At 50.7% G+C, this 18086-nt stretch overlaps 2 protein-coding genes across 6 annotated transcripts in view; one reads left to right on the forward strand and one right to left on the reverse strand.

Moving 5' to 3' along the window:
- MMP28 (matrix metallopeptidase 28) overlaps positions 1–15630 on the reverse strand; it is a 42256-nt gene extending 26626 nt beyond the window's left edge. Inside the window, exons 1-2 of one of the 4 annotated variants that reach the window (XM_074388031.1) lie at positions 15394–15630; positions 15149–15238 (exon numbers count right to left, since the gene is read on the reverse strand). In XM_074388031.1, the coding sequence (XP_074244132.1) occupies positions 15149–15238 (90 nt within the window). In that variant the 5' untranslated portion in view covers positions 15394–15630. The other 3 variants (XM_039476559.2, XM_003929347.4, XM_074388032.1) reach the window with 3 other exon arrangements.
- A 320-nt stretch (positions 15631–15950) lies between these two features.
- The window catches only part of TAF15 (TATA-box binding protein associated factor 15), a 40703-nt gene continuing 38567 nt past the window's right edge, over positions 15951–18086 (forward strand). For both annotated transcript variants that reach the window (XM_039476361.2, XM_039476362.2), the window contains exon 1: positions 15951–16055. In XM_039476361.2, the coding sequence (XP_039332295.1) occupies positions 16049–16055 (7 nt within the window). In that variant the 5' untranslated portion in view covers positions 15951–16048. The remainder of the gene's footprint in view (positions 16056–18086) is intronic.

The following is an 18086-nucleotide window of genomic DNA, read 5'->3' on the forward strand; positions in this document are numbered from 1 at the left end:
TTATTTTGAGACGGAGTTTCACTCTTGTTACCCAGGCTGGAGTGCAATGGCGCGATCTCGGCTCACCGCAACCTCCGACTCCTGGGTTCAGGCAATTCTCCTGCCTCAGCCTCCTGAGTAGCTGGGACTACAGGCACGCACCACCATGCTCAGCTAATTTTTGTATTTTTAGTAGAGACGGGGTTTCACCGTGTTGACCAGGATGGTCTCGATCTCTTGACCTCATGATCCACCCGCCTCGGCCTCTCAAAGGGCTGGGATTACAGGCTTGAGCCACCGTGCCCGGCATAGACGGCTTTCTATGTGCTATGAACTATGCTAGGCATTTTACGTATGTTATTTCAATGAAACCATACAACCATCTTGTTAAATAGGCATTATTAACTTCCATTGTATGGAGAAGAAAACTAAGGTTCATAGAGGTTAGATGAGTTATCCATGGTTTACATATGGGTTTGTCTGGCACTGAAGCTCATGCAATTAACCATATATCGAAACACATATATGGTTTCCATATACACATACACACCTCTATACAAATTCCTAACTCTGTGTGTATACAGTATATGTAATATATGTATACACACACATACATGTGTACATGCATGGGCATATAGAGACACATACACACCTATTGCACATTTCCAGAGTTTTGATTTGTTTTTTTTTTTTTTTTTTGAGACAGAGTTTTGCTCTTGTCACCCAGGCTGGAGTGCAATAGCGCAATCTTGGCTCACAACAACCTCTGCCTCCCAGGTTCAAGCAATTGTCCTGCCTCAGCCTCCCAAGTAGCTGGGATTACAGGCATGTGCCAACATACCCAGCTCATGTTTATATTTTTAGTAGAGACAGGGTTTCACCACGTTGGCCAGGCTGGTCTCAAACTCCTGACCTCAGGTGATCCGACTGCCTCGGTCTCCCAAAGTGCTGGGAAGATAGACATGAGTCACCGTGCCTGGCCCATTTCCAGAGTTTTTATGCTCTAAAAATATTTTTTTGTTCTCAGAGCTAAAAATCCCCTTCCCCCAATTTATGCTCAATAGACTGAAAGAAACTCAATCTGCTAGGTATTAAGTTTCCCAAGCATACCCCAAGATGAAATTCTCTCCATCTGGGGCCTCCACAGGCATGGGCAGCAGAGATATGCCTCTGTTCCCTTGCCAAGGATTGCCTGGGACCCGAACTTGCAGGGAGGTGGAGTGGGACTCTTAACAAGACTTGGCTTGGCAGACAGAAGCCTTCTCCTGAGGCTGCAAGAACTCTGTACTTGATGTTGTAATAGTCTCAATCAAGAGAAACAAAGTGCTTCTCCGATTGTGCAGAGAAAGCAGAGAGCACAGAGAGGTGGAAGGCATCAAGAGATGATCCATTGTTGAAGCAGGGTCATTTCCAAATATTCCCCAGCAGTGATGAGAGCTGGCTGATGGAAGGATGAGGCATTCAGACCGGGCCCTCTTCATTCTGCAGTTTCCCCAAATTCGGCTTGCCCTTCTAGGGAAAGGGAGTAGAGAGGATATTGAGAAGCTCACAATGGGCAGTTTGAGGGCAGGAAAGAAGCTCTTAGAGAAGCAAGAGTTTCAGGGCAGAGCGCTGGGCTCAGTAATTCAGAACCTGTTCATATTTCAGCCCGGTGCTGTGGCTCACGCCTGTAATCCCAGCTTCCAGAAGCCGAGGAAGGCAGATCACTTGACGTCCGGAGTTCGAGAGCAGCCTGGCCAACATGGTGAAACCCTGTCTCTACTAAAAATGCAAAAATTAGCTGGGTGTCATGGTGCGTGCCTGTAATCCCAGCTACTCGGGAGGCTGAGGCAGGAGAATCGCTTGAACCCGGGAGACGGAGGTTGCAGTGAGTCAAGATCGAGCCATTGCACTCCAGCCTGGACGGCAGAGAAAGACTCTGTCTCAATAAAAATAAATAAATAAGTAAATATAAAAAATAAAGAAAAGAAAAAAGAAACCTGTTCATATCCTTTCTTCTTAAAATAGCAGAGGCCCTGGTCATGTTCTTGAGAAGTAAGAGCACAAGCAGAATGCTTCTTTGGGGAGGAAAGAAATGATACCGTTGTGTTATTACAATCAGTTTTATCTAGAAAATAGACGCCCCATATCGATCCCCACCCCTACCTCACGAAAAATTCCCCTTGCGCAGCCTACAGCAAACAGTTGCGTCCAAAGTAAGAAAATGGAAAGGGAGCTCTTTAAGGTTCACCTTCCTGCACCCTTCTCTCAAGTTCAGCCCTAAAGTCCCCTTTAAAGCTCATTAGAAGCAACTTTTGAGAGTATACTACTCTTGCCCATTTTACAGACGAAGAAACGAGTTGTGAGCAGTTTAAATGGCTTGCCCAGCAGCAGCCCCTGGCCAGGAAGCCAGCGCTCTGTCCCGAGTCCCTGCCAGCCGGCCATTCCCTCTCCACAGCACCAAACCGAGGCTTCCACACGGTTCGGGAGCATCCGACGAATGAACATCATTCTCCCCAGCCTAAGTGTATGAGGGAGAGCGGCACCATGACAAACTGGGGCAGGAGGTCCCCTCTGGGCTCTCGCTGTCTGTTGGGTCTTGTCTCAGTACCCGCCCCAGCTCATCAATGCGGATCGGCGCGCCTGTGTGGTTCCAGCCTGGCACGGGGAAAAAACTGCCCGGCTTTCTGTGTGCAAGTGCGAAGCGGTCGGAGGACAGGGGGAGGGTAACGAGGATTGTCCTCTCACAGGGGACTGCCCGGTGGCCGGGCTGCAAAGTGCTGGCAGGTCTCGAGCACGCGCACCGCTCTCCGCCGGGTCCACACCCCGTACCTCCGCCTCCTGGCGCCGCTCCTGGCCTCCGCGCTCGGCGGGCTGGGCGTCCGGGCGGCCCCACAGCAGCAGCAGAGGCAGGGCGCGCAGCAGGAGGCCGACACGCGCGACCATCTCGCCGCCTCCGGTGCGGCGGGCTCCGGAGCTACCGCGCGCAGGCAGCCAGCCCCGCTTCAGCGGTCCCGGGACCCCGGGGATGGGCCGGCTCCGCGCTGCCCGCGCGCGGAGAGGGACTGTCCCGGGGGCTCGCCGGCGCCCCGGCTCCGCGCGGTGGGCCGCTCCTCTGCTGCGCTTCGCCGGGAGTCGGCCGGAGATCGTCCAGCCCCAGCAGTGCCTGCCCGCGGGTCCGCCGGTCCCGGGGACCGAGGGAGGGAGGGAAAAAGGAAGGGCTGGCGGAGGGGCGGAGGCCCAGCGCTCCCGCCCCACCCACCCGGCTCCGCCGCTGGAACGCGCGGCGGTCCCTGAGCTTCCGTTCGCTGCACAGCCTCGCCCTGCGCCCGCCGCCGCCCTACGGATTGACCCTCTCGCCCGTCACCTCCAGTTGACCCAATCTGTCCAGGGAGGGTGAGGGAAGAAAGACCTTCTCCTGACTTCGACGAAGAGAGGTCCTGGCCTCCCTGAGGGTCGTTGATTGTTTCAGCTGGGTGGAGCGTGACACCCCCTCACCCAGGGTCGGGGTGTGAGAGAAGGAGCCCTGGGCTGGGATCAGAACTGGATTTGAGTTCCAGATTTGCTCCTTTGGTAGCCCTTTGAGTGCTGCCTCAGCCACCTGCTGGCTGTGTGGCCTTGGGCCGGTCACTTACCATCTCTGAACCCACTTTTTTCATCAGTAAATGGGATACTAAGAATACCGATATCCTGTGACTGTTGGGGAGATCTAATGAGATAATAATGCCTGTAAATTACTGAGCAGGGTCCGTGGCATCACGCAGTGTGAACTTAATAAGAGGTAGGCTGGGCTGGGGGTGGTAGCTCACGCCTGTAATCCTAGCACTTACGGAAGGCTGAGGTGGGCGGATCACGAAGTCAAGAGATTGAAACCATCCTGGCCAACTTGGTGAAACTCCGTCTTTACTCAAAAATTAGCTGGGCGTGGTGGTGCGGACCTGTAGTCCCCGCTACTTGGGAAGCTGAGGCAGGAGAATCGCTTGAACGGCGGGGGGCGGGGGGGATAGGGGGTTGCAGTGAGCCAAGATCGGGCCACTGCACTCCAGCCTGGCAACAGAGCGAGACTCTGTCTCAAAATAATGATCAGTGGTAGGCTGCAGCTGTGTGATCTTTGGCAAAGGATTTAACTACTTCCAACACCAGTTTCCGCACCGATAAAATGACAGCATACGATATTTAGTGCCCAGCGTTGAATGAGGATGAAAAGAGAAAATGAATGTATAGAGCCTGATTATAGTATCCCATAAGGACGGAGTGAAACGGCTTATGTGAAAGCCTTTGCTAAACCCATACTGAGCAAAAAGTAAACTGTTTTTATTACCTGTCTGTGTAACTGAGAGCTGGTTGCTGTCTCACTTCTAGACTCAATTCACTACTTCGTAAAATGCAAATGGCAAATGGTACTGAGCTCTGGGGGTCATTGTGGAATTAGATGAGTTAATGTGTGTAAAAATAATCTGGAATCCATAAAGTGCTGAACAAAAATAATGCTGTGTTCCAACCCTAAGGCTCAGGGTCTCGGTATCACACAATGTTTTTGTACTATTTAGAAAAATACAACACTTTTGTGGAGGAATTGGAAAAAGTTCTTTTAATAGACATCTTATGTATATATGTATGTATGTATGTATGTATGTATGTATGTATGTATTTTTAATACGGAGTCTTGCTCTGACGCCCAAGCTGGAGTGCAGTAGCATGATCACAGCTCACTGTAGCCTTGACCTTCAAGGCTCAAGCAATCCTCCCATCTCAGCCTCCTGAGTAGCTGGAATTGCAGACACGTGTCACCATGCCCAGGTAATTTTTTTTTTTTTTTTTTTTTGAGACGGAGTTTTGCTCTTTTTACCCAGGCTGGAGTGCAATGGTGCGATCTCGGCTCACCGCAACCTCCGCCTCCTGGGTTCAGGCAATTCTCCTGCCTCAGCCTCCTGAGTAGCTGGGATTATAGGCACGTGCCACCATGCCCAGCTAATTTTTTGTATTTTTACTAGAGATGGGGTTTCACCATGCTGACCAGGATGGTCTCGATCTCTTGACCTCGTGATCCACCCGCCTCAGCCTCCCAAAGTGCTGGGATTTACAGGCGTGAGCCACCGCGCCCGGCACCCAGGTAATTTTTTAATGTTTTACAGAAGAAGGAATGGAGAGATTCTGCCCAGAGAAAGAATTGGCAAACCTAGGTCTGACTCCAGCTTGGCCCACAGTATCCTTACCAACTGATGATCATCAGAGCTCCCTGCCTAAAGCAGGGCTATCTAGCCTGTCAAAATCCATCTGTTGGTAAAAGTCACCATATGTCATGCCATACCTGTAACCACAAACACATAGACACACACACACACTCTCTCTCTCTCTCTCTCTCTTCCCTTCTCTCTCTCTCTCAGGTTGCCAGATGAAACACAGGATGCCCAATTAATCTTGAATTTCAGATTAATGATGAATAATTTTTTAGTGTAAGTGTCCCAAATATTGCATGGCACCCAGTTACTTTTTAAAATATTCATTAATTTGAAATTCAAGTTTAACTGGAGTCCTGAATTTTTATGTGCTAAATCTAGTAATCCTATCTCACTCTCCTTCAGAATCTCCCTCCCCAAGGTACATTGCAGGGTTTTGCTTGAATCAGCAGCCATGTTACAGTCTGTTGTTTTTTGGGGGATGTGGGTCGGGTACCGGGTCTTGCTGTGTTGCCCATGCTGGTCTCAAACTCCTGGGCTCCAGTGATCCTCCTGAGCAGCTGGGACTACAGGAGTGCACCACCATGCCCCACTTCACAGAAGGAATAATCTTCCTACTAGTTGCCTGGCAAGATTGGAAGCTCTCTAAGAACAAGGGGCAGGCCAGCCTCATGCCCACTATCTCTGGGGCACCAACCCAGGCAGGGATGCTCCTTACAAATGTGCACAGGGCATCCTCAGAGTGGGGGACATAGATGGCAAAGAGATCTATCCTCAGTTCCAGACAGACTGCGGCTGCCTGACAGGGACGCGTCTGCACATCCTTTTTCTCGTTGATCTGGCCAGAGAAGAGCCTTTTTTAGATGAGTATGCCCAGGATGGATACTCCTTTTCATTGGTTGGTTGGAAGGTGAACAGGGCCTGATTCCAGTTAGTCTCCCTCAAAGGAATGCTTGTTTCTTTTTATTTTATCCTTTAGAGACAGGGTCTTGCTCTGTCTCTCGGGCTGGAGTGCAGTGGCATAATCAGGGCTCACTGCACCCTTGATCTCTCAGGTCAAGCCATCTCCCACCTCAGCCTCCTGAGTAGCTAATGCTACAGGACACACCACCACACCCAGCCAGGAGAGCCTGTTTCTAAAATGTCTATTCTGGCTGGGAATGCCTGCTCTAAAATGTCTATTCTGACCAGGCACGGTAGCTCATATTTATAATCCCAACACTTCGGGAGGCCAAGATGGGAGGATCACTTGAGCCCAGGAATTCAAGACCAGCTTGGCCAACACAGTGAGACACACTATGTCTGTGTCACATCCCAGAGGTTCTCCATTTCAGCTTCACTGGGAAGAGAGAGGAAGAGAAATCATGGTTCTCTAGAGGGCTAAATGTCTGGTGGGAGCTGGGCTTGGCCACTTGGAAAGCTGACCCTGCCTCTCTCTATACCCCAGCCTAGCTCTGGTCTCTGAACCCCTCAAACTAGTGCCACTGTGCATTTGAAAGTTTGCTTTCTCCGTTTTCCTTTTGTGTTCTCAGTTGGATTATTATTATTATTATTTCTGAGACAGAGTCTTGCTCTGTCGCCAGGTGCCAGGCTGGAGTGCAGTGGCGTCATCTCAGCTCACTGCAACCTCTGCCTTCCGGGTTCAGGCAATTCTCTTGCCTCAGCCTCCCGAGTAGCTGGGGCTACAGGCACGCGCCACCACGCTCAGCTAATTCCTGTATTTTAGTAGAGATGGGGTTTCACCATGTTGGCCAGGATGGTCTCGATCTCTTGACCTTGTGATCTGCCTGCCTCAGCCTCCAAAGTGCTGGGATGACAGGCGTGAGCCACTGTAGTTGAATCATTTTATCCCATCCTTTCTTCTCCCTATGCCATCTCTGCATGTGGTCACCTTGAAGTACCATCCATACTTGAAACTGCCTGCAAGAACTTATGCAGAACAGAGATTTCTCTCCCCATACTCTCACCCTGGGCTTCAACCCTGCCTTCGCATAGGATGTCTCTGTTTCCCAGGAAGATAACATATTTCCATTATTTGAACTTGGGTAGCAGGAGGTTCCGGTTCCCTTCTTCCTCTGAAGATTACTCATAAATCCCAGAGCACCAAATGCTGTGATCTTCAAAATCCAGGGGCCTGTGAAGCCCCACAAGTGACCTGCTGTATGTTTTCAGTGTCTAGTACACATCCTGAGCCAAAACTACTTTGGATGGAGTGGGGAGGGTGGGCAGCAGCTTGCTGTGTGGATGCCGGGAGGATGGGAGGGGGTCCAAGGAGCAAAGGAAGATAAAAGCAGGGTAGTTCATCGAAAAGAGACTGAGTTCATAGCAAGGGTATCTGGAGAGTGACTGGAGAATGGCTTTGGATCAGGGATTCTCAAACCATGACCCAAAGATTACCCACATCCAAAATAATATTGTGGTGGCAAGTCCCTATATTAATCCAATACCATGATTTCCTCCTCTGTTGGGAATGGGTATGAGGAGTTGGAACAAATGATAATGATTAATTCTAGTTGAGAAATTAACATGGGCCACATATGTGCTATGTGCTTTACATAAATCATGTAACTGACTCTTTGCAACTTCCTTATGAGAAAGCTACCATTATAAGCATCCTAATTTTAAAGATGAGGAAACTGAGACACAGAGAGATTGTATCACTTGTCCAGAGTCACATTTTTTTTTTTTTTTTTGAGATGGAGTCTAACTCTGTCACCAGGCTGGAGTGCAGTGGCACAATCTTGGCTTACTTCAACCTCCCCCTCCTGGGTTCAAGAGATTCTCCTGCCTCAACATCCCAAGTAGCTGGGATCATGGGTGCTGCCACCATGTCCAGCTAATTTTTATATTTTTAGGACAGACAGGATCTCAGCATGTTGGCCAGAATAGTTTTTATCTCTTGACCTCATGATCCACCTGCCTCGGCCTCCCAAAGTACTGGGATTACAGGCATGAGCCACCCCACCCGGCCCAGAGCCACACATCTTATAATGGAATCTGTAATTCAACCTGAATGCTATAACTCCAGATTTGGGGGCCTATAAATACTACACTGTCCTGCTTCAAGTCAAATTTATAAAATGTGATTCTTAGATCACGTGCATTGAATCACCTAAAAAATTCCGATTCCAGAGCCCTACTCCAGTCCTACTGAATCACTAATTACTAAATACCAACTTCCAGGAGGAAGATAGGTTTTCCCGGGGTCTGTTTCTTTCCTTCCTTCTCTCCCTGTTTTGGCTGAGCAGATTCCTGACCCAGCTTGGCTGGGAGTTCTCTTCACACCTCTTCTTCAAAGAGAGCTGCTTCTCCTCCCTCCTTCTCTCTGCAATGGGGCTTGGCTTAGATCCGCAGTACCTCCCAGCCTTCCCAGAGTGGACAGGATTCTGTGGAACTCATGCCAGGGCCCTGGCATGTTGCCTGCCCAGGGGAGTGACTGGCAGCTGCTGCTTCCTAGCCATTCCTCCTGCTCTGACAGAAGGCAACAGCAGGACCCCTTGATTCAGGCAGGATGTGTCAACCTGCACAAGGTTCCTCTGGGCCTCAGTTTCTCTCTTCGTAATATGAGGAACAATCAGCTTTGTCCCTGCCCCTTCCTCCTCCCCAGGAAGTATGTGGAACACAAAGTAGTTTTTCTCAGGAAGAATTCTGGGCTCCGGAGAGAGATACTCAAGAGAAGGCCAGCGTCAAAAACACATAAGCAGAGGAATAATTAGTGGAATGAGGACATGAGTTAGGTTGGGAGAGCTGAAGATGACGCTTTCCTGAGTTGTGAGGACTTTTGCTGTGATCACTTAAATTCATTTTTGACCATAGCCTCCGCATGGTTAGCTGTGATTCAGTTCCAGAAGCCCTGACTCTAGCAAACATCTCTGCCTCTGGAAGGGAAACATCCTCTCTCTGGCACATGGCGATATGGTCTCAGCAGTCTGGGTCGCTGGCATACCTCGCTCTCTGCCCCCCTGTACATATACATACACGCTCATATAGGACTGGAAAAAGTAAGACATTTGGAGCAAGGTAGACCTGGGGTTGAATCTCAACTTTTTCACATTCTGTGTGACTTTTGCAAGTCAACTAACCTCTCTGAGTTTCTGCTATTATCAAATGGGGGGGAAATAATTCCTGCCTTTTCTGCTATCCTATGTACAATAGGGAACAAGCTAGACAATTAGAAAGTGTTAAATCCAGCTGGATGCACTGGTTCATACTTGTAATCCCAGCACTTTGGGAAGCCAAGGTGGGCAGATCACTTGAGATCAGGAGTTCAAGACCGGCCTGACCAACATGGTGAAACCCCGTCTCGACTAAAAATACAAAAATCAGGCCAGGTACGGTGGCTCACACATTTAAACCCAGCACTTTGGGAGGCCGAGGTGGGTGGATCACTTAAGGTCAGGAGTTTGAGACCAGCCTGACCAGTATGGTGAAACCTCATCTCTACTAAAAAAAAAAAATACAAAAATTAGCCAGGCATTGTGGCGGGCACCTATAATCCCAGCGACTCGGGAGGCTGAGGCAGAATTGCTTGAACCTGGGAGGTGGAGGTTGCAATGAGCCGAGATTGTACCACTGCCCTCCACCCTGGGCAATAGAGCAAAACTGTCTTTAAAAACAAAAAAACAAAAACAAAAAAACTTAGCTGGGTGTGGTGGCAGGAGCCTGTAATCCCAGCTACTCAGGAAGCTGAGGCAGGCGAATTGCTTGAACCTGAGAGATGGAGGTTGCAGTGAGTCAAGATTGTGCCACTGCACTCCAGGCTGGGCGATAGAATAGACTCCATCTTTTAAAAAAGAAAAAGAAAGAAAGAAAGATAGAAAGAAGGAAGGAAGGAAGGAGAAAGAAAGAAAGAAAAAGAAAGAAAGAAAAAGGTGTTAAATTCTACAGAGTGCTGGATGTTAGGTGCATAGACCCGAGGGCACATTTATGTATTCTGTGCACAGGTTCACACCGCAGCACACTCACATCCAAGTGACATACACGAACCTGTCCCAGGACAGTCACAAGAGTGCCTCCTCTTCTGGCAATGAGCTCTGTCTCAGAGTAGCCCCATCTTCCCTAACTCTCATGACGCTCTAGCAGGGCGGCAGCCTCTTCTAATTTGTTTTTTACTCACACCAGGACTCAAGGGACTTGCAAGGAGCACAATAAAAGCCTGGCCAATCTGGCACTTTGCCCCACTTCCCTTCCACATAAAGGCTGTCTAACCACCAGGCATCTGGACTGAAAGGCTGGGCCAGTACCTGCTCCGCATCTGCTGCTTTGCTCAAAAGACCTGCTAACAGGAAAGTGTCTGGTTCCTTTCGACTCCAAACAGGAAGCGCCTGCCAGTGTTGGGAGGATGGGATAGCCTGGTCGTTTACAAGGAGCCTCCCCCTCCTGCACTGGAGCCTCGGAGTCATCATCCTGGCAGGGCTGCTCTCTAGGAAAGCCAGGGGAGAAGGGCTTCAGGGAAGCCTTCAGTGGGCTGGGGGGGGGAGGTGGTGGTGACAACAGCTACACACTGCCTGTGGCACTTGGCACCAGGTGGCTGTCATTCTCTCAACAAACACTCACTGAACACTTACTCTGCGACTGTGGGAGACATAGGGAAGTCCTAGATAAGGCCTTTGATCTTGAGGAGTTTAAAGACAAGACAGAAAGAAAAGTCATGTTTTTTTCATCCCATTTATTTATTTATTCATCTATTGCATACTGTTTTTTCCTTCTTAAAAATGCCTACTGTTGGGCTGGGCATAGTGGCTCACACCAGTAATCCCAGCACTTTGGGAGGCCAAGGCAGCTGGATCACCAGGAGTTCGAGACCAGTCTGGCCAACATAGTGAAACCCCAACTCTATTAAAAATACAAAATTAGCCAGGTGCGGTGGCACATGCCTGTAATCCCAGCTACTTGGGGGGCTGAGGCAGGAGAATCCCTTAAGCCTGGAAGATCGCGCCAATGCACTGTCTGGGTGACAGAGTAAGACTCTGTCTAAAAAAAACTGCCTACTGTTTCAGGCATTGTGCTGGGCACTGGACATTCACAAAGGAATGATGCAACCCAACTAGAGAGCAAACAGGCAAGGCAATGCAAGCCTTGAATTATGCGGTACAACTGTGAGTTCCAGAGGATTTCAAAAAAGGCAAAAAATCATCATGGTCTGGTTTTTACTTTGGTCAGAGCAATAACCTTTCCCTGCCCTCTAGAGTCTATGCTTTAAACAGCAGGCAGAGTAATCCTGTTAAAACAGGTCAGATCTTGCTGGGTCTCTCTGCTCAAATGGCTCCCTCTAATGGTTTCGCCCTCACTCGAAGTGAATCCCTGTAATGTCCTTATAAGGTCCTACACCAGTGGTAGGAGTGTTGGGGAAGCCAAGCAGGGTATGGAGGCAACTCAGAAATCATCAATAGCAAGATGACTATCAGCTGTAGGTGGGGGGATAAAGGGAGGAGGCAGGTTACCAGGGCCAAGGAGCCAGGGTCACCAGTGGAAACTGGAGCTCTGAGACCTTCCTGATGCAGAGAGTAGGAGGAGAGATAACCCTCCTCTCTCTTCTTCCACCTAATTTCCCACCAGGTCTCCCACTGGCCAATAGAAGCTGAAAGATACCGCCTGAGAGACTTCCTGAAACTGAAACGAGGCAACCCTGCAGGGGTCGGCTCCCCTGTGAGGACAGGAGGAATCGATCCAGGGCCAATAGGCCCAGTACCAAGACTTTCTCAGAGACAATCTGCTAAAGTTGATATGTAAAATGTACCTGCTGTCTTCTCTAAATATGCAGACTGAGGCCAGCAAAGTGGATATAAGGGGAGCAGGATCTTGCAGCATGAAGCTTGCCTGGCTAATGGCAGGGTGCAGTGGCTCACGCCTGTAATCCCAGCACTTTGGGAGGCCCAGGTGGGCAGATCACCTGAGGTTGGGAGTTCCAGACCAGCCTGGCCAACATGGTGAAACCCCGTATCTACTAAAAATACAAAAATTAGCTGAGTGTGGTCGCCCACACCTGTAATCCCGGCTACTTGGGGGGGTTAAGGCACGAGAATCACTTGAACCCGGGAGGTGGAAAGCTGAGGTTACGCCACTACACTCCAGCCTGGGCAACAGAGTGAGAGTCCGTCTCCCAAAAACAAAAACTAAAACCAACAAACAAAAAATGCCTAGGTGAAGATGAAAGTTTGTTACAGATAACCATTCCCAGTGGAATCACTTCCAGGCAAAGGCCTGAAAGGCAGGAGGGCACAGGACTCAGTCTATGAGTCAGTCTGTAGTACAGAAGGACCCTTGGAAAGAAGCCCCGCAGCAATACAGACCTGGGAGGAGTTCTTTGTTTCAAGTATGGGAGACCAAGGACACTGGGAAAAGAACACTGAGCATTGTCCAAAGGCCTGGGCATGTGTTCTCATTAGCTGTGTGAACTTGCTCAAGGATTTCACCTCCCTGAGCTGTGGGGTCCTAATCCACCAAAGGTGGAGAGCAGCACCACCTGCTTCATAGGCCCATTCTAGAAATAATGGATATAGAAAACGTCAGTCCTTTGATTAAATTCCTCAGGAGTTCCCCATTGTTTCAAATTTAATGTTCAAACCCCTCGGTAAGGCACAAATGGCTCCTTGGAATATGGCTTCTGCCTACTTCCTTCACTGCGTTTATTACAACTCCTCACTCTTGCAACTCCACAGACCAGCCAGACGAAACCACTTGCAATTCCAAGAACTTTGCTCTCTCCCAGTCTTTGCAAATTTTTCTGCCTGAAACATAACATTCCTGGTATATTCTCGCTGCCTAATTCCTGTACTTTCTTCAGAGTTCAGTTTAGGGGGTACCTCCTGCAGTTTAGGAGGCACCTCCTGCAAGTCCTCCTTGATACTCCCCACCCTTCATGTGGGCAAGGGGCTCTTTTGCGTTTTCCGAGCACACTCTACATCCTCCAATCCCAGCACATTCGGCAGTTGACGAAATCATTGATTGATCACTGTGATGAAATCACAGGTTCGGCAGGACAAGATGGAGTTAGCGTGGGTCCCGATGTGCGGTGGCAGCAGGTCAGCAGACTCTGCAGCCTCCAAGACTATCTACAGACTTTTTTCAGGGCAAATGATGTGAGGGTTGGTACATTAGTGGGGAAGACGAATATGGAAACAAATACTACGAAGACAACAAGAAACTTTTTGGGACATGGATGGAGCTGGAGGCTATTCTCCTTAGCAAACTAACAGGAACGGAAAACCAAAGACTGCATGTTCTCACTTACAAGTGGGAGCTAAATGGTAAGAATTTATGTGTACAGGCCGGGCGCGGTGGCTCAAGCCTGTAATCCCAGCACTTTGGGAGGCCGAGGCGGGTGGATCACGAGGTCGAGAGATCGAGACCATCCTGGTCAACATGGTGAAACCCCGTCTCTACTAAAAATACAAAAAATTAGCTGGGCATGGTGGAGCATGCCTGTAATCCCAGCTACTCAGGAGGCTGAGGCAGGAGAATTGCCTGAACCCAGGAGGCGGAGGTTGCGGTGAGCCGAGATCGCGCCATTGCACTCCAGCCTGGGTAACAAGAGCGAAACTCTGTCTCAAAAAAAAGAATTTATGTGTACAAAGAAGGAAACAACAGACACTGTCGTCTACTTGAGTGGGAAGGATGGGAGGAGGGAGAGGAGCAGAAAAGATAGCTATTGAGTACTGGTCTTAATACTCGAGTAATGAAATAATACGTACGACAAAACCCCTGTGACGCGTGTATCTGTGTTAACAAACCTTCGCATGTACCCCCAAACCTAACATAAAAGTTAAAAAAAAAAAAAATCACAGGTTCACACTGTCCCTGTTACGAGACTGTAGTTCCTGGAAGACAGAGGCTCTCCTTCCTATTCCTCTCTCTCCAAGGCCTTCCAGAGTCTATCATAGTAAACCTCCAGAAACGGCAGTTGAAGGAGAAGTGAGTGCATAAAGGGTGGTACAAACTTAAGGAGTTGATGAGCAGCACTTTTGGTATTTCCTTCTTTCAAAATAATTCTCAAAATAAAAAAATAACTAAGAACAACTCTCTAGGTCCCTCTAGGGATCTTCTAGGATTACCTCTTCCTCTCCCCTCCATAACCCAATTCTCTTCTGTTGGGCATGGCCATCTCCTCTGCTGGACTGCCTTCTTCAACATATATGTTAAACGGTTTAATGGTTTTAGTCATGAAAGAATTTTTATTCCTTTAGTCTGCCTTGTTTGAACTTGTCTAGAGCATTCTGTGACCCTCTCTATCTAGAGTTGAGGGTACAATCACTTCCGGTATAACGGGGAGGGATGACCTCCTGTCTTTTTTCTGATCTGAAGGCATTAACTCTGAACTTACTTTTCACCTCCATTGCAACCTGCTCCTCCTTTTGTTCCCTATCACAGTCAATGACACTACCACCAGGGTCCCGTGTCTATGCAGGAAACCCAGAATTCACTCCAGACCTCTTCTCTCTCCACTGCTTCCTCCCACCCAGGTGATCACCAACGCTTGTCTAGTCTACCCTGGAGTATCTCTGGGATCACTTCACTTCTCTACAGCTACTACCTAAGTCCGGGGCACCATCATCTCTCACCAAAATTATAGCATGGGCCATCTAACTGGTCTCTGCTTCTAAGCGCCTCTCATCTCTATGCATTTTTCATCTGGCAGCCAGAAAATACAACCTGATATGACTCCTCTCCTATAAAATCCTCCGGTGAGTGGTTCTCATTTCCTTCAAGATAAAGTGCAAATTCTAGTGCACTTGACAAGGCCCCAGCTACTTAGCTCCCTCCTTTTTGGGCATCATCTCCTTCTCCTCTCCCCTTGAACTACTTGTTCCCCAACCAGTCTGCAAAGTACTTTGCTCACTTCTTCCCTTGGTCAACTCCTGCACATCACCTAGGGTTTGGCTCAGACGCCATGCCCTCCCAGAAAACGTCTTTGCTGACTCTCTGAGCTTTGCCAGCCCGTTTCCCGCTACAGAGCCCAAGGGGCCTTGGGTCCACCCCTCTGGGCCGTGCAGTATTCTGGTTAAACTCACATGCAATGGCGTCGCTTTACCAGGCTTCCAATCCCACCTTGATCGTTTACTAGCTGTACGACCTAAATCAAGTGAATTCTGTCTTCTCATCTGCAACACGGGGAACATAGTTCATCAGTCTGTTGTGAGAATTAGAGGAGCTGATGTCAGGTGCGCGACAATTAAGAGTCAGCTATGATTGCCGTGCTGAAAATAAAAGCTCGAGCCCCCCGCCCGGCCACACTATCAGGGTCAAGTTTGCGTACGAGTTCGTCTTAGAGCACCCTTTTGTTCCAGCGTCCTCTCGTCTGCCAGCCGGCGAGACAGCGACGACAAACCGGGAGGCGACCAGGTAGGCGAGCCGGTCACGACGGCGGGTCCCGGGGCGCCCGGGCTCCGAACGCCCCCAGGCGGCCCGAGCGCCCTGCAGCAGACGCGCGCCCGCCAGGACGTACCATTTGAAATCGCAGGGGCACGAAGGCCCTGCATAAACAAACAGCCTGTGTTGATAAGGTCCCTCCCCTTTCGCTTCCTACCCTCGAATTCCATCAGATCCAATAAAGTGAGAAATAGGACTGTAACTAAAGCGGAGCGAGTAGGTTCCGCTTCCTCCCCGACCGTGAGAGCGGCGTTGGTACTTTCTCTTCTCAGTTCCCTCTCAATAATGGTACGGCCGGCGGAGGGGGGAATAGAGGAGCCAGGGAGGGCCCTCAGGGCTCGGCGGCGGGGACTAGCGCAGAAACACCCCTCCTGCCGCGGCGCCGTGGTGCCGCCCGCCGCCCGCTGATTGGCTGCCGAGGCCCCGCAGTCCGCCTCAGCGCGCCGCGCCACCCCCAGTACCTCTCCGGCCGCCGCGCCGCCTGGCTCCCGTATTCCTTGTTCTCGGCGGGCCGTGGGGCCTCCGCGCCGCGGCCGTTAGTCATGTCGGGTAGGTGACTCCGTCAGCGAGCAGCGGCAGCGGCGAGAAGGGCCTGGCGGGGTTGGGCTGCCTTCCCGCCCAGCGGAGGGCCCCGAGGGGAAGCCTCCGGCCCTGAGGGAGGCTGGGGGTGGGGGGGCGGCCGAGGCCGCCGCCATGTTGGACTGGAGGCGCGCACGCTCCCAACGCTCTCCGGCTGCAGATCACGGCGGGGGCGCCGCGGGCCTCTTGTCTTTTGACCCTGTCCTTGGAACCCGAGGAGACTTGCCGTTCCCGGGGGCGGGTGTGTGTGAGTCGGGGGGCGGGGGGAGCCGAGACGCGAGCATCAGCCTGAGCGCAGCGGGGCCGCCGGTTCTCCGCTCCGCCTCGGATCTTTCAGCGAGGCCTCGGGCCCGTCGTCTCGCCGCCTCGCACCTCCGTGTCCCCATCCGTGAAGTGGAGCCGGGCCCGCCTGAGTCACCCGCGCATCAGGTGGGGGCCGTGGCGCGCCGGGAGCCCTTTCCGCGGACGTTGCCTTACACGAAATCGCGCTTGTCGTGACTCCCGCTGCAGCCGCCACCCGGATGCGAGCCGGGGTGTGTGCACGGTCGTTCGGCTGCCTCGGCGCCCTGCGGCCGCTCGCCTTCCCCTCCGGGTTGTCTCCCGACAGAGCGCGACAGTGATCGATGAGCTGCTGTGGGTGCCGGTGGCCGTGCCCTTAAAACGGGCAGACCGGAGGCGAGGCGCCGCCCCCCCGCCCGCCGCGGAGCGCTTCGCTTGGCCGCGGCCGCCCGTTGTGTGCGAGCGGAGGAGCGGCGCGGGTCCCCTCGGGACGGCCGGTCTGAATCCCGCTGAGCCACAGGAGAAAGTCTAGCACGCGGCCGTCCTCCTGGTTGAGCAGGCCTGGCCCTCGGTTGTCAGGCGGCAGCGCGGGCCGCGGGGACCCGGGGGTCTGTCAGCCGGCCGCGGCGGGACAGCTAGCTGCCACCCTTCGGCTGCAAACACGGAACGTGGCCCGAGAGGCCGTGTGGTCGAGGTGAACCGTGTGCCTTTGGCAGTCTTACATTTTTAGTAAGGGCAAACCCGCCTCGTGTTGTAAAATCAAACCCAAAAAGCCCAGGTACCCAGTCTTGCAGGATAGAAGTGTGTGACTAAAAGGAAGCCTTGATCCCGGGAGACCGCAGATGAGCGGGAATGGTTGGACAGGAGCATGGGATACATGACTTAGATTAGCGTTGATACCTAAGGAGCCGGGATACTGCTTTGTTTTTGCTGAGTGCCCATCTACTTGATGGAAGATCCTATAAACTGCACTTCCTTCAGTTTCTGGTTAATCCTTGATCAAACAAGAAATAATTTTCTTATTCCAAAGTGGACATTGGTACGTTACAGGACACCTTCACAAGGGTGTATCATCTACCCTGGTTTAAACAAAAATTAAAACCCAAGTTTGTGTTCTTTTTTTTTTTTTTTTTGGAGACAGAGTTTCGCTCTTGTTACCCAGGCTGGAGTGCAATGGCGCGATCTCGGCTCACCGCAACCTCCGCCTCCTGGGTTCAGGCAATTCTCCTGCCTCAGCCTCCCGAGTAGCTGGGATTACAGGCACACGCCACCATGCCCAGCTAATTTTTTGTATTTTTAGAAAGACGGGGTTTCGCCATGTCGACCTGGATGGTCTCGATCTCTCGACCTCATGATCCAAATCGGCCTCCGAAAGTGCTGGGATTACAGGCTTGAGCCACCGCGCCCGGCCCTAAAACCCAAGTTTTAATGGATTCAGTGCTCATTAAAAACATTTAGCCTGTTTTGATCTTTAACATAATTATTAGTATAAAACAGTGGCTTCTGTGGAAAATTGAAAGTTTTAGTGGTTTGCTATTTGTAAAATACAGGCTTTTTTTGTGTATCACAGCATATAAGCTGGCTTAATGATTAGTACTGATCTTCAGGTTACTAAGACATCAGGTATTTGTTATTTTGTAATCTGGGTTTTTAAAAAATACCGAAATTGGCTTTTCGATGTGTAAAAAGGACTACTTATTAGATGCTTGTTTTTAAATTAAC

This window comes from Saimiri boliviensis, chromosome 17 (assembly GCF_048565385.1).
Source record: "Saimiri boliviensis isolate mSaiBol1 chromosome 17, mSaiBol1.pri, whole genome shotgun sequence".
In the NCBI taxonomy this organism is placed as follows: domain Eukaryota; kingdom Metazoa; phylum Chordata; class Mammalia; order Primates; family Cebidae; genus Saimiri; species Saimiri boliviensis.